Below are 15,710 nucleotides of genomic sequence, written 5' to 3' on the forward strand. Positions count from 1 at the left end.
GACCCCACCCCCACGTGAAAACCGGCTCAAAATTCGTACATCTGTGAAAAAAGTTTCACAGCCGTGTGCTCGCAGCTCCGAACAGGAAGAAGTTGGTAAAGCATGGCACAAGCCGTACGCACTTCTCTTGCCACAACTTCAAAACATTTCTACACATACATTTTAATATTTTACACATACGTTTTCCCCCACACACATGTGCAAAAAAAAACCACACAGTTACAAAAGAAATGTACAGATGTGAAAATAACCCTGCAAGTACAAGGTGCAGCTTACACATTTGAAATGCGTTTTGTGGAGCTGTAAGACTTATGAACTTAAAATAGCTCCATAAGTATGCAGCACAGTTATTTTTAATCATTAGTTTAAGTTAATTCATTATGGACGGACATGCGTATATTTGAGTTGTGCTAATGTAAGAGATTAGTGCAGCATGTTGGCTGAATTTATAAGTCTTAATAAAGTGTCCCATCTTAATTCCCAAAAGGAATTAAATGCAAATGTCCAGAGTAGGCTACGCATTGAAAAGTTCTCCAGATGTAACACAAGTGAGCATAAGCATAGGTTGGATCCACCTTATGGTTGATGAACCAGATCCAACATGATTGACTATGGACGCAAGAGGAAGCTGTCTGAAAGGGATGTTTGGGTGACCAGCCGTGTGTATTGACCCTGTGGAGCTCTCGATGGGCCGTTCTGGTGGAAGCAGGAGAGTTGAGGTGCACATTTAATTCTACCATGATTTGGACAGCTGGGGTTTTATGGGTTTTTTTTATACAGTCCGGGTTAGTGCCCAAACATCCCTTTTCAGAGTATTCAGACAGCTTCCTCTTGCATCCACAGTTAATCCTGTTAGATGTGGTTCATCTTTCTTGGTGGTATGCAGACATTACCTTGGATACAGTGACTCTTGATACATCCCAAAGACTTGCTGTCTCAGTCAAAGATGCAACAGTTACATGCAGACCAAGAATGTCTCCTTTTAGAACTCTGATATGTCACCCATAATCTTGTGTGCATGTGCATTGCAATTTTGTGAGCAAAACTGTGCTCTGCTAATTGAACCTTCACACTTCACTTTACTGGTGCAATGTGCAATTAATGAAGATTGGCCAACAGGCTGGTCCACTTGAGCTATGACGCTTCCCACACTAAAATGACAGGTGTTTCCGTTATTTTGTCTGTGTATATCATACTGTATGTGTTCTGTGTCCAAAACCATTCGGTTGGAATCTTCACCATGGTTTCCTGCCTCTGCCACTTGCTAAGGCCTTCTTCCAGCCGCCCGCCATTGTCACATGCAAGACACGTGCAATCACATTCACTGAAGTCTACAGACATGTGCCTCTACTTATTGCCATGGCAACACGGGGGAGCTCTCTCCATCACGTGCCACGTTCCTCAAGGTGAGATTCTTGAGCCTATTATTTGTTTTGAGTGATGTCTAAAATAACATTTATCTGTAATTGCCCAGGTTGTGCCAGAGCCCAGACACAACTATAGGGCTGGACTGGTCATCTGGCATACAGGGCGTATTCCCAGTGGGCCAACATTCCTCAGGGGCCGGTGCTTTTGTTTTTTGTTGTTTGCCTTTTTCCCTTAGAGACTGGCCCAAAAGAGGGGGGTTGGTGCATCCTTAATATATGCAGTGGATTTAGCCCATCATAATAAGGGTATTCAATTAGTCATCAACGCATGCATGCGCATTTAGACAGGAATGCACTCTGGATGAAAATGCTGCATGACTGTTAGATTTCCTGTCAAACTTCAAAATTTCGGTCATGTTGCGTCGATGAGGTGACATGTCACACGGTGTCAAACTATCGCGGGACGAATGCGACTGCAGTCAGATCTTGCAACCTCTGCAGTTGCTTATCCCCGTCGATGCTCGTCTGCAGACCGCCTCTGAGGTCACGCTCGCATGAACTGGTTGATCAACAACTCACTCACGTGTGTGTATATGGGTCTTGTCTCACACACCTACACAGGTTTGCACTGCTCCCCACTTCAGCTCCTCCTCACTGTCTGTACCCCCACTCCTCACACGTGGTGTGTTAGTAGAGCAAACTGTTGCAAGCTCATCGTCTCGTTCATATTTGTGGCCGACTTTAAATGCGTTGTATTTAATACCACCCACATCGTGACAACAAGTTCTCGCTCACGTACTTCGTCTATGTTGGTCGACAGCAACAAAGTCGTATGAGGCTAATGTATAGCGGGGGTGGGTGGAGGGTTGTTCTGTGCGAGGGGCTGGTATGTGTCATAAATGCCTGAGGGTGTTTTTTGGTTCTAGTCCAGCCCTGGACACAACACGTTTGAAATAGGCATGAATAAATATAAGCTTTCCGTGAGGAATTAATGTAGAATACTTTGCAGTGAAATCCCTTCACACTTGCACAATTGTGACTGTGATACAGTCATGTACTAAATTACTTGGCCAAATGACTACGATTTTATGAATTACATTTGGTGCTCTTCAAAGCCTCCATCCTCGCCCGTCAATAAGCACACAAATATGAAAATCTGCACAATTGAAAAAGCTCATAACGGAGGTAAGAGGTGATCTGACTAACACCTTTGGAGTTACTTATTAAATTATATCTTATCATGAATGTAGTCATGAAAACACACAATAGATGACACAGCACATAGGTCACACACACACACATTAGGCCCTATATTGTTTTTTTCACAAGATTTCAAGATGTAACATGCAATTGTATATTTCCATATTTTATGTGATTTACATGTTTTACTTGAATAGGGAGCCTGATCAGGGACAGATGTTGCAAATTAGTCATCTTGCTATAAAGCTTTTTGTATTCACATCTACAAGTTGTGTCATGGCCTTGCCGTGCCATGTTTGTAATAATGTTGTGCACTGCATTGTACCTGTCAAATAAACTACGTACTACTAAGTAAATAAAAACAATTAAAAAAACATTTCTTCAGCCGTCTCCATGACCCACCTTCTGAAGCCCCAGTTTCCATCTTCCTAGGAGAGTATACTTGGCCTGTTATGTCATTTCTCCTGAAGAAGGAAGAAGGTGTCTGTCTTTCCCAGAGCACAGCTCCTTCCTACGTGTCTCCAGCATCATGTCTTGAGACCCCCTTCCTCCCTCCTCAAGGGTTTTGTTGCTTGGTAATGGTGGCTGAGGTGAGCCCCAAAGGCGCCCAACGTGCTCATTAGGCAGTGCCGGAAGAATAATAGTCTGACTCCCATCAAAAGACAGTGATTAAGGAGAAAAAAAGCATCCTTTTGTTTTCACAGAGCTGAAGAGAGGAGTAACACTGATGCAATGCCGGTCGCTTTTTAACAATCCTCATCCAGCTGAAAACTGTCTAGACAATGGTCAATGGGGAGGAATACTCCTTAGTTTACGGGGAATAGCCATACCGATCACATTTCATTGGTGCAAAGCATTTACATTTTGAATGACTGATATCCAACTACACACATAAAATTCCAAAAGATTTAATGTAGACACTTGACATTCAGGCATTCAAATACAACGTTATATAAACCTTTGAAATTTTAATCAAACAGATTTTAAAGAGGCAGTTGCACAATAGAATTTGGCTAGCGTTGGAATTAAGGACATTATTATGAAAACAAAAAAATATTCATACAGAATTACAGAACAATTAAAAAATATATCAAACCTGCAGAGAGTACAATCGGATGTCATTACTCCAGAAGTAATGGATTTACCCTTTTCAATGTGGCATTAGAGGGTCAACAACAGCACACACACAACACGTACATTATTCCTGTGCAAATACTCAGAGGAGGAGGCTGAGTCCTCAGAGGCAAATCACTAATTGTCAAAGCACTGTGGAAAAAAGTCCCTCAATCACTATTTCCCTCCCATTAGATTTATATATATATATATATAAAACAGCCTACATTAGCAGACATATACCTGCAAGTACAGTAAGATGACACCCGTCTGTAACAGATGCTGGAATTCACCTACAGTATGTAAAATAGTTTGACAAAACAGTACATGTCTGAAACTTGCACACAAGTTATGAAAATGGTCCTTTTTTCCATGTTATGTACAGTACATGTACACAAACACACACGCACACACTTCACTTGTCATTCTTCTTCACAGTATCAACAATCAGAATCAACAGTCTGAAAAAGCAGACTGACTTCATTTAACGACAAAGTATTCCAAATATATTGTTTACTGACCCACATCATTTAAAAAAAGGTATGTGACTAAAGCTGCATTGTAGAATCCCCCCCCAAAATAAAAACAAAAACAATATGAACAATGTAACAAATATTCACATTTTCATTACATTCAATATAACTGTACAGTACACTGAAATTGCACGTCACCAGATGTAGCAGCATCCTGCCTAGTGTTTCACTGAACAAAACATAATAGCAATTAATCAATGGCAACAAAATGGTCTGGTTGTTCAACCAATAATATTAAGCACTTGATGATCATCTACAAGCTGAATTCCACATAGCAAAGGCATTGGGTCCAAATGAAATTCGATCCTCCCGTCCTTTCCTGTTGCTTGCGGCCATGTGATGCAAGGATCAGCGTCATGGACGATCCAAGTATTATTCAACATCTTGCTGAAGCACGGCTCCTTATCTCATTTGCAATTGGGATGCTGAATGGGGAATCACCTCCACTAAAAATGACACTGCCTAGGATGACAGCGGGGGAACTTTTTTTCTCCATGGAGGGGATATAACGCCAAGGCAAGAGCCCAAAAGCAACAGCAAAGGACGGTAGGAACCGGTTTCACTCTTACCCATGATGTACGCACTCTTAAAAAAAAAAAAGTCAGAAAAAGGGCTAGTCGGGCCCTGCCGTGGCCAAACGGTATAATCGACTACCACGTGGCCGACCCGGGTTCGATTCCCGGCCCGAGTCATCCCCGGCCCTTCCCTGTCTCTCTCTCCCCACTCACTTCCTGTCACCACCTTCACTGTCCTGTCATAAATAAAGTCAAAAAGACCCAAAAATACATTTTAAAAGAAGAAAAAGGGCTAGTCGCTTCAGCTTGCAGGTTCAAGTCAATTAACTTCAGTCACACCACAGAACGGTGCTCAGAACGGTGCTCCCCGCAAACGTAGACGGCGCTGGGGCGTATGCGCCTCTTGGTGTTGCCGGGCAGCTGTGGCAGGAACTTGAAGTACTTGGGCATCAGGTCCAGGCAGGCGTCGCGGAACTTCTTGATCCGCCAGTAGTAGATGAGGGGGTTAAGGGCCGACTTGAGGTAGCACAGCCACAGCAGCCACGTGCTGACCTCGAAGAAGCTGCTCCTGCAATGCGACACGTTTTGATACGTTAGCAACTTTATTGTCAGTTTCCACTGAAATACATGTTGCAATCCTGAGCAAGACTCAGGACATACTGATCCATATACTGATTCATATAGCGTCACAAGACTATTTGGAAATGGACATTTTGCCATGATGCAAGTGGAGCATGGAGCACCATTAGACAAAAACAAAACATGGAGCCTGGGATCAGATACAGATATAAGTCACAGATATAGGCAAAGACACAGGCCTTCGTACAGACATGCATACAAACATACGCATACATACAGTTTGCGTGTGTATGCTTTTGTGATGGAAAAAAGACATAATTTCAATTTTGTTTTCAACTAAATCTAAACCATTATCCTGTACAGTTGTGAAGTTGTTAAAGTTAAAGAAGTTAAAGAAGTTGTGAAATTGTTTATTCTTTCTGTCATTTTTGAACATCACAAAAACCTGGAATTTGGAAAGGGGTGTGTAGACTTTTCATAGCCACTGTACTGTACATATAGTAGCCTAAATACGTACATACCTGCGGTAGAAGCGGCTGCTGAAGGTGGCTGCCAGGCTGTAGGCGGCGAAGGGCGCCCAGCAGAGGGTGAAGACGGAGAAGAGCACCAGGATGGTGGTGAAGGCACGCGTCTTGAAGCTCATGTCCACGTTCATCTGGAAGGGCCGCTGCAGGCTCATGAGGCCCAGCTTGCTGGCCTGGCTGAGGCTGATGCTGTCGGGGCTGTGGATGCGCAGGGCGTTGTGGCGGATGGTGCCCAGGATGCCCATGAAGGTGTAGAGCATGACCAGGAAGGGCACGAAGAAGAAGACCAGCGTGATGAGCACCACGTAGGCGTGGTAGCCCGGCTCGCCCGTGTAGCCAAACACGCACTGGGGGGCCCGGGGGGGCACCTGCAGGGACGGCTGCCCGACGGCCAGCGGGAAGGCGAAGCAGAGCGACAGGCTCCACGAGACGCCCACCAGGATCTTGGCCCGGCGCGGCGTCAGCCTGTCCTGCTTCTGCACGATGATGAGGAAGCGGTCGACGCTGATGATGAGCAGGATGGCCACGCCCTCCATGACAAAGAGCCAGAAGAACATGGCCGACACCCGGCAGAAGGCGTCGCCGAAGATCCAGCCGGTGGTGACGGCGGTGACCAGGGCGAAGGGCATGTTGAGCACGGCCAGCATCATGTCGGCGAACGCCAGGCTGGCCAGCAGGATGTTGATGGCCGAGCGCATGGCGGCTCGCTGGTAGACCATCACACACACCACCGCGTTGCCCAGGAAGGCCACCAGCAGGATGGTGATGATGGCGATGCAGAAGAAGACCTGCAGGGGCATGGCGAGGGGTTGCAGCGGCTCGCCGTCCGGCGGCGTGGGGGATGTGGGATTTGTCGTCGGATCGGAGAAGAGCCGGTAGCCCACCGAGCTGTTCTCCGCAGAGAGTTCCTCCATCTCCATCTTCCAGTGGCCTTCCACAGAGGGCTGGGAGGAGTTCAGCACCCCTAAACCGACCAGTCTGGGAAAGGTGGCGTTCGACTCCAAAGCATGTGCATCGTGGGTGATGGCAGTGGCGAACACCATTCTTCCTCGCAAACAGCTGAGCCGTTTCGAGTTGGCATGGTAACTAGACGTCTTCCACCGGCCGTCGGCTTCTCAGTCGCCTCATCCCAGAACTGGGAGTGTCTTCCGTGGCAGAAAGCTAGAAACGAAAGAGCGAACAAACAAACGAACAAACATAAATTATTATTTTCGACAAACATTAGTTATTGTTACCAGAAACATACACATTACCAATTTTGCTGGGCTCTGGCAGTATTTTGACACTTGACACAATGGAGATACACCCTATGGCCCCCCCTAGAGATACCCCTATATACCCTATGGCCCCCTCCATGTCTCCTAGTGTACTGCCATGTCTACTGGTATCTCTGAACACTGTGCAGGAAGGTACGACATACCTTTTTTTCCAACACACCTCACCACTGACTTCTATAGAAGTCTGTGCACCTCACATTAGTGCGCCATCTTGGATGAGCGACACTATCTGAGGCACTTCAGTGGGTGGGTGATAAACACTGCCTCGTGGTAGCCTACTTAGTTATGATACCTCCAGGGACACTGACAAAATACAAAGTGTAAATACAAAAACATTTGCCAGAAAGGATAAAAAATAGCTGTCTGTGGACCACCCCTGCAAAATAACTGCATGACTTGGTTATTATCTCAGATGTCTTTTGCTTGTTAAATGTGCACAACACTAGGCAAAATGAGATTCACAATCGGTGTAGCTTCCCAACTGGATAAGCTGATCACAAGTAGGTACGAAGTTACACTGCGTTGTTTTGGTGTTACTTTTAATTTTTATCTCCAGACACATTCTCATCCCAGAGTGCATCTCTGACTGCAACAAACACACACATGGTTGTGAGGTTAATGGGAGCAATAAACAAATATCTATCTTTCTTGTATAAAAGCTGTGGAATACCCTTTATTTCTAGTGTCGAATAAATCCCTCACAAGTCCAGGAGCAGGACTGGCAGCAACGCAGTGGGTATGTTCCTGACCGCTTGGCATCGTACACAAAATTCTGTCTCCTCAACAGCAGCCATGCAGCCAGCCCAGACATATGGCCATCTCTTCTGACTTAAGTTAGTGAACACGGACGTCGACTTTTGTCCACTTCCAGACAGTCCACAATGTTGCCTTTATCATCAACCGTAATAATGTATCTACGCATGGCTGTCTGTCTAGCTAAAAATTGCAACTGTTTCATTGAGGAGTTCTGCTTGCGCGGCGTCACACTCTTTTAGTAGGCTACTGCAGTAGCCATTTATGGTAGGCCTATGAGACTCGGAGAGCACACATTTCTCATAAAGCAGGCAAAGACCCAATTTTACACCCAAATCCCTGCAGTGTAAACCAAACGATTAGCCTCCTGGAAGATTGGCAAGGCCCTTACCTTATTTATTGCCCATCATTAAAAAAAATGTCGGCGTTGGTCTAACAAAGGTGCCCAAATCAACAATGGAGTCGATGATCCAGTGGTTTGCATCCCTATGAAATATATTTCATAAAAAAACTATTTTGTTGCCAGCATACAACACCCACTTGTCTTTACATCAGCCTACATCCTTTAGTTGTGTTAGGAAAAAGTCTTCGGCGATGAAGAATCGTGTCTTGGGCAAATAGTGGGTTACAATTTGTAGCCTAACTTACAAACACCTGTGTTGCTTTTTTCATGGTCGTACTTCTTTGCGTTTAGATACAGTAGGCCTTCGTGTCTTTTCCGAATATTTGTGGTCGAACAGAATTTGTAATTAACTACATGCGTTTAAACAGACGATCAATGAGAAAAAAAATCACGGTTCCTTCACTAGAACTGTAGCCTACGAGCTCTGCTCACAACAAGTTTCCTGCTCATGGCATAGGCTGGTGAGTCATTGCGTCAGAGTTGAGAGCGCCACAGTCGATGATATCCTCATTTGAATGACACCTCTTCAACCAATCATACCTATGATCAAGACGAGGAGTAGCCTACCACAGCTGATTCTGTCTAGACCTTGAGTTTTCAAAGTGGGGGCCGGGGACCCCTGGGAAAAAAAGGCCTATTAAATGATTTGAGCTAAACAGTAAACCAAAATAAAAACCACAACCAAACATAAACTAAATTGTATTCACTCAGTTCACTTAATCAATAACTGCATTGTAATAATCTATTGCATCTCTGAACATTACTACTTATTGCTCTTATTTTATATAGGCCTATCTCAGGGGCACTGCCGCACAGGTTACAGTATGTCCATGTGTTGCCTGCTCTTTTGGTATGATACGGGTGATATGATCGGCTGATGGTGGATCTACGGTGACTGTAATAATTTTCTTCTTCTTTTCTTTAATAGGCTATAACTGTGTTTCCTGTAATATTTGTATGGGTTTAGGGATGAACCAACTCAATCCATGCATGTGGCACAGCTCATGTCAGGGGGGCCTTGTCTACAATACTCTAGTCCAGTGGTTCCCAACCTTTTTCTTCAGGGACCCATATTTTTACCATTGTAAGCTTTGGTGACCCAGCGCCGCATGAGAGGGAGTCGCTCTATACGCTCTGTTTCCTGCGAAAACTCATTTTAGTTCTCATTTTATTCCTCAATTGGTCTTTGTTCAAAAACAGAATAAATGTTTAATGTAGCACTTAAATGTCGTTGCTTCTATGCATTTGTCATTTATTCAACATGGGCAACATATGGTATTAAAATGAAACCCCTTAAAATCAAGAGGGCTTCGCGACCCCCCGTGGATCTTTGGTGACCCATAGGTTGGGTCGCGACCCATAGGTTGGGAACCACTGCTCTAGTCTAGCCTTCCACCACCACCCTTTCAAACTTTTTTTTCAAGTATGGACTCTCTGCGGCCTGTAGGAAAGCCAACGTCCAACATCCAAGTACGGTCACGTGATGCAGGTATGGTACTACCAGTGTTGGGAGTAACTAGTTACAAAATGAATTACTGTAATATTCTAGTGCAGGGGTATTCAATTAAATGTCAACAAGGGCCAGTTTTTCAAATTCCTCCCAGTTAAGGGGTCGAACTATATGCATGTATAATGGTTGCTGACTGTCAATGAAAAAAATATGGGAGACTTCATTGTAGTGGAGGGTCTGAGGGTCCTCCCCCAGAAAGTTTTGCATTTCTTAGATGTAATTTTCTGCATTTTAACGTCCCGTGTCCCATTTCAGCATGATAAAGGAACACATACTTTTATCAAAAAACGATTCTGTGCTTTGTATTTCAAGGGGCTTGTGGGGGGCCAGAACCTTGCTGTCCAAGGGCCGCATCTGGCCCCAGGGCCGCCATTTGAATAACCCTGTTCTAGTGTAAGGGATTATTTTGAAAAGACAGTTACATGTAGTCAATAATGCATTACTGTTTTTGAGTAACTTGCTCAACACTGTACGCTACTATGGCGCTGAATATTAAGCTTGTCATTTGATTAGGTAATCACTTGAACTGTCTTTAGAACTGTCATTGACATTTGGAATATGTCCACTTATCAAAGTAATAAAATAGTAAAGGCAAACATGCATGTGTAATTGGGCAGTTGTTAAATGTTTATCAATCAAGACCATAAACACCAACTTTTATATACAGTAGTCTGGGAACTATCTATTCATCATCTCTCATGGGGAAGTCAATCTAAAACTATTATTATTAGGCCCCTATGTATTGTGTATTATGTATTACCTACAACCTGGATGTTTTCAAACAAGCAACCCAGCTATGCGTTACAAGTTGTAGCATACTGTAATTAATACATTACAGACAACATATTTTGTGCCTGGATTTTTCCCCCCATAGGAAGTCGTTTCATGGATATAACCAAATGGAATATCTTTGGCAGAGCTCCAAATGACACACAACTTACAGGGGTGAGTGAACATGATATTATGATGTGAGATTAAGGGCCCAATGTAAAAAAAAACAAGTCCGACAGGCGGACAACAGATGCGTCCGTCTATGCCCGTTCTGAACCTTTTTTGCCCAAACGCCCCCTTGGCCTCCTCATAACCTGTCAAGGCAATTTATCAATAAGCCTACGATGTACTGTATAAGCCTGGATTTGAAATGAATGGATTTGAATGGTCAATAACACCAAGCGGAGCACAAAAAATAGCCTTCCTATTTTTTGTGCTCCGCTTGGTGTTATTGACCATGAAGAGTTTGTTGAGTGTGGCGCTTGACAGTTATCCTCCTTATCTGAAGACGTCTTTGTGTGAATGTTTAGGAACTCGGCTAGCACACATGGCACACATGGATGGAATATGCATACAGACTTCTGTGCTTCTGCAGTTGTGTCAGATAATGCAATCAATCAGCTGCGTAGCCGGTTTGCTAACCATTATGGTAGACGTTTTGGTTTGCACGCATGAGCTCCAGGCCAAAACTGAGCTCCGCCACTCCACTGAGCGACTGCCACCTTGTGGACACAAGATGGAATCACAAGAGGGAATCACAATTCAGAAACGCATCACGGGAGGGCGGACGGACGGACGGACGGACACCAAAGCCTCTTATAGAGATGCGTGGGACGCATCTAAAAACTATCCACAACTAAAGCTTGACTGAAAGCTGCTTTCCCATCTGATGTCCACATGGTGGATCTGTATACAAACTACAAACTTCCCCTTGTTTAATACCAGCTATGTTACCATGATTATGTATATTATATTATATTATATTATATTATATTATATTATATTATATTATATTATATTATATTATATTACTCTGTGGCCAGTCAAGTTCATCCATACCACACTCTGTCATCCATGTCTTTATGGACCTTGCTTTGTGCACTGGTGCACAGTCATGTTGGAAGAGGACGGGGCGTGCTCCAAACTGTTCAAACAACGTTGGGAGCATGGATAGCAAAATGTTTTGGCATCCTGCTCCCAATGTAGAAGGAACAGTTTGGATTTCCCCCGCTTCACTTAATGGTATAGATGGACTTACTGGCAGAGTTCTAATCTGAACCCAATAGCACCTTTGGCATGACTTATAGATTGGAAACTGAGAGCCAGGCCTTATCGACCAACATCAGTGTGTGAACTCAAGAATGTGCTTTTGGAAGAAAAATTTTGGGTCAAAAATTCCTCTCCTCAACCTTGTGGACAGCCTTCCCAGATGAGTTGACGAATGTAATAGCTGCAAATGGTGGGCCGATATCATATTGACCCCTATGGTTTAGGTATGGATGGCATTTAGAGTAGAGTAGAGTAGAGCTTGATTATCATCGATGTTCAAATCTCTTCGAGACTTGGTCTGACCAAGAGCATAACAATTAACATTTCCCAAACGGCATGGTTGACCTCCCTCCCTTGGTTTGCTTATGGTTGTTTGCTTCCCCAGAGAGTGAAAGGAGTTCCCGTATTTTCGGGAACTCAGAAAGTACTTGCATTGCTCTTGACCTGACTAGTTGCAGCGCCAAAGATGTTGCGTCACTAGGAAGGGGCGGCCTGGCTAGAGTAGAGTGCTGTATTGTCACTATATACGTAGATACAGTGAGATGATGTTTGGAAGCAACCCACAAATGGCCACAAAATTAAAGATATATTAACAGTATAACTAACGTGATAAGAAAATATTAAGTTATAAAAATCAACTGATGATTCAGAGCAAATGCAGGATTCAAGTATTCACATGTCCACAAACGCACGCACGCACGCACGCACGCACGCACGCACACACACACACACACCAATTGCACCAGATTCTATATGGCAACGTTCATATGCATCTCACAGTATAGAGAATCTTGAAGTATTGGGGGGGGACGTATTGAGTTCAAAAGTCTGATGGCAGTAGGATAGAAACTGTCCTTCATTCTCGTAGTGCGGGCACGCAGAGTCCTAAAGCGCCTGCCAGATGGTAGTATGGTGAAGAGCCTGTCACCAGGGTGTGTGTGATTTTAATGGATGTTTAATGCTCTGTTTGTGCAGGTTTGTGTGGGTGGTTGGCAACCAATGGTTCTCTCTGCTGTTAAATTCGTTAGTCAAGGCAGGTTAGCAAATACTTTCCCACAGAACCAATAGGTTCTAATTTCAATGTGGCATAGGCCTACTCACAATCTTTTAACCAGGGTAATACCAAATAAACTCAACAGAAGAACAATCTCTTGGGGGGAAATGCATTGGCCACGGTGTAGTACGGGGGCGTTGCCTGAGGACACGGATGGATGGAAAATTAACTCCCTTGCGCATGGTTATTGGTCAGTGGGTGCGATTCCGTACTCCCTTGCACATGGTCAGTGGGGGTGACACCATGATGGATAATTTGTGGCCAAATTAATGGCAGCTGTTGGTCAGCAGTAATTGCTGGGGGTAATTAAGGACAGCTGACAAACATTCACGCTGTCCTATGACCTGTTCCACACTCCGACTCTCGCGGAAGTGTTATTGCATGCTTCCCAGGTGCTTCCAATACTGACCGTAGAAGAAGAATAACATTTCCGTACTCCCCTCGCCATCATTTCGTACTACGCTGTTATGACGCGAGTAAGCCCTCTTGCCTCTTTGGTAATACCAAGAACATGGCTAAGTAACAAACCTAGCTAAATCAATCAGAAAGAGGTAAATGTGCTAAGAGCCTGCCGGCATCCTTCAGACAATGAAATGAGAACTCCAGCTCTTCTATTAGATGATTTACAACTGCATTAAGGTTAATCTAACTGTATTGAATCAAGTTCTTGGAATATTTTGCCTATTCATGTCTTAGGCCAGTCAATTTAGTGTTTGACATGGGACAAATTGCAATAATCATTCCAAGTTTTTTGTAATCCGTAAGTATATCTAAACGACATATTAAAATATATATTGAAAATCTACCAATTTAAATTTAGTGGAACATATTTATTTCAAGGTCAAAGTTGGAGATTCCTCATTCATTTTCCATAGAGAGACATAGGCCGGCCTATAGCCTAGGTGAATGGGTAACTATGATGTATCGATTTGAAACTTTCAAAGTAGGCCTAGTTTATTCAGACTAAGACAGAGATTTTTTTATTTCCATTTTTTTCTGAAATAAGATGATTAAATGTGCAAATTAGAGTAGAGTAGAGTAAAGTAACTTTTTTGATCCCCAAGGGGAAATGCAGGTGTAAATAGCTTACATAAATAGCCTACACATAATGCCCACATGGACATTTCAACATTTCAAGACACATATAACACAGGTAATAGTCAGAAAGGGGGAAAATAAAAACTAAAGAAGAAATAAAAAGGCAATTGTGCAAAAACATATTTTGCGAGTTGGTGTAGACAAGATATACATTACCAGAAATGAGTGTTGACGGATACATCTATGATCTAGTATTGTGATGTAGAAGTAAGAGAAAAAAGACATATTACACGGTAATTAAGGTAGAACATAGAATCTGGTAAGGAGCACGAAGACAATGGGTTAAATTATCATAAAGCAGGCATTGTACAGAGTGTGATAGGGGTGAACGTCACAGTCTAGTAGGCTACAACAAGCAAAGCATTGGACAATCCACACACACAGACACAACAAACAACATGCAACAACGGGCTAAACATAAAACGTTTTCTTGACACTTAATCCCCCAACATCACATGTGAAAAATAGACCTTCATTACTTCAGTGGAACATACTTTTTTAAAGGTCAGAAGTAGCAGATTTCTGATGCATTTTTAGATTTTTAGTGATAGGCCTACAGAGGATCAATATAATGTATGAACTATTGCGATTGCAATTTGTTTTATGTTTGGTGTAAAAAATAAACCTTCTCCTTTTATTTCCACAACAAAATGCATCTCACACATTTGAAATATGTTTTTTCAAGTTTGAATTCTCCATACTGGTCTGTCATCACAGATTTTATCACATATTTCAGCAGGCCTATTATAGGCCTACAGGCTATACTGTTTGTGGTTTGTGTTTGAGAATAAAGCGCTACAAGGCTGTAAGTAAATCTCATCGCAACAGGATTAGTCTTGAAGATAATAATGGACAGAAATATTTGTTGAAAGATGTGATCCTGCCCTGTTCAGATAAAACAGGGACCCAATGGGCTTTTTTGTATAGGCCTATCTGCAAAATAGCCTACTCTGCAGACCATAGACATCCTAACTTGGTTGCAGACCATAGAGGTAGAACATGCTGCAGACTCAAAACATTGCATTGTGGGATTGAAATAGTAAATTGCGTTGAAGACTACTACTGGTGGCAAGCTTGTGTTTATGTTCAGATGAGCAGACATACTAGACTTGTGACTGCCATTTAGTTCACTGAGCTAAATCTAAATGGTAGCTGTAATAATCACTTTGCCTACTTGCAACAAGAGGAAACGTATCGTTCGCAGATTAGGGTTAGTAAGCAATTGAAAGACCGGGACAACATACCACGGGGGTTCTTTGAGAGCACAGCCCGCGTCGTATTTACAGGCTTCAGTGAAGCATCACACTGATGCTGGGCTAACATTTTGGAGGGCTGCTATCGAGAGCTTCTGTCAGCTGGACCTCGGAAGAATGTCGCATACAGGGCCACCTCCACGATGGATGAATTGTCCACGAAGAGGGCAGCCTGTAGCAGGTACAAAACAGTCAACATGACATACAGAGTTTGGGTAGCTAACGTTAGCCAATGGTCACTAGTTAGCATGTCAGCTAGTTAGCAAAGCTATATTTTGCTGCATAGCCTACTGTTGCTGTCGTGCCCACAGACCTGTAGGTGCCATTCAAGGCAAACATCACGCTTCTCTTGAAGAAGCGTTGACAATTACTTTAGACATCAATTTAGATAAGTGACGTGCTCTGCTGCATGCATCCAGCCTTGCAAATCTGGCAAGCTAGTGTGTTCTGTCACCAAATCCTATTGGTTGATGTTGGTCGCGCAGTGGACT

General features: G+C 43.4%; 2 protein-coding genes across 3 annotated transcripts in view; one reads left to right on the plus strand and one right to left on the minus strand.

The window, feature by feature from the left end:
• Positions 1–3,623: 3,623 nt before the first annotated feature.
• On the minus strand, positions 3,624–15,269 carry gpr63 (G protein-coupled receptor 63). Of its 2 annotated transcripts, XM_063222889.1 has the most exons (4): positions 15,211–15,269; positions 14,123–14,154; positions 5,829–6,992; positions 3,624–5,296 (listed from the first exon to the last, which is right to left on the minus strand). In XM_063222889.1, the coding sequence occupies exons 3-4, from the start codon at positions 6,872–6,874 to the stop codon at positions 5,062–5,064; spliced, it is 1,281 nt and encodes a 426-aa protein (XP_063078959.1). In that variant the 5' UTR covers positions 6,875–6,992; positions 14,123–14,154; positions 15,211–15,269; the 3' UTR covers positions 3,624–5,061. The 2 variants fall into 2 exon arrangements, with proteins under 2 accessions (XP_063078959.1, XP_063078958.1); XM_063222888.1 differs by lacking the exons at positions 14,123–14,154; positions 15,211–15,269 and adding an exon at positions 8,253–8,717.
• rngtt (RNA guanylyltransferase and 5'-phosphatase) overlaps positions 15,021–15,710 on the plus strand; it is a 66,956-nt gene continuing 66,266 nt past the window's right edge. Inside the window, exon 1 of the mRNA XM_063222887.1 lies at positions 15,021–15,400. Coding sequence (XP_063078957.1) covers positions 15,337–15,400 — 64 coding nt within the window. The 5' untranslated portion in view covers positions 15,021–15,336. The remainder of the gene's footprint in view (positions 15,401–15,710) is intronic.

This window comes from Engraulis encrasicolus, chromosome 18 (assembly GCF_034702125.1).
Source record: "Engraulis encrasicolus isolate BLACKSEA-1 chromosome 18, IST_EnEncr_1.0, whole genome shotgun sequence".
NCBI classification, from domain to species: Eukaryota; Metazoa; Chordata; class Actinopteri; order Clupeiformes; family Engraulidae; genus Engraulis; species Engraulis encrasicolus.

Excerpts from the sequence above, each read along its gene's own strand:
- gpr63 (XM_063222889.1), bottom strand. The coding sequence starts at position 6,874 with ATGGTGTTCGCCACTGCCATCACCCACGATGCACATGCTTTGGAGTCG. Across the intron at positions 5,297-5,828 it reads AGCAGCCGCTTCTACCGCAG|GAGCAGCTTCTTCGAGGTCA; the intron begins GTATGTACGTAT and ends GTCGCATTGCAG.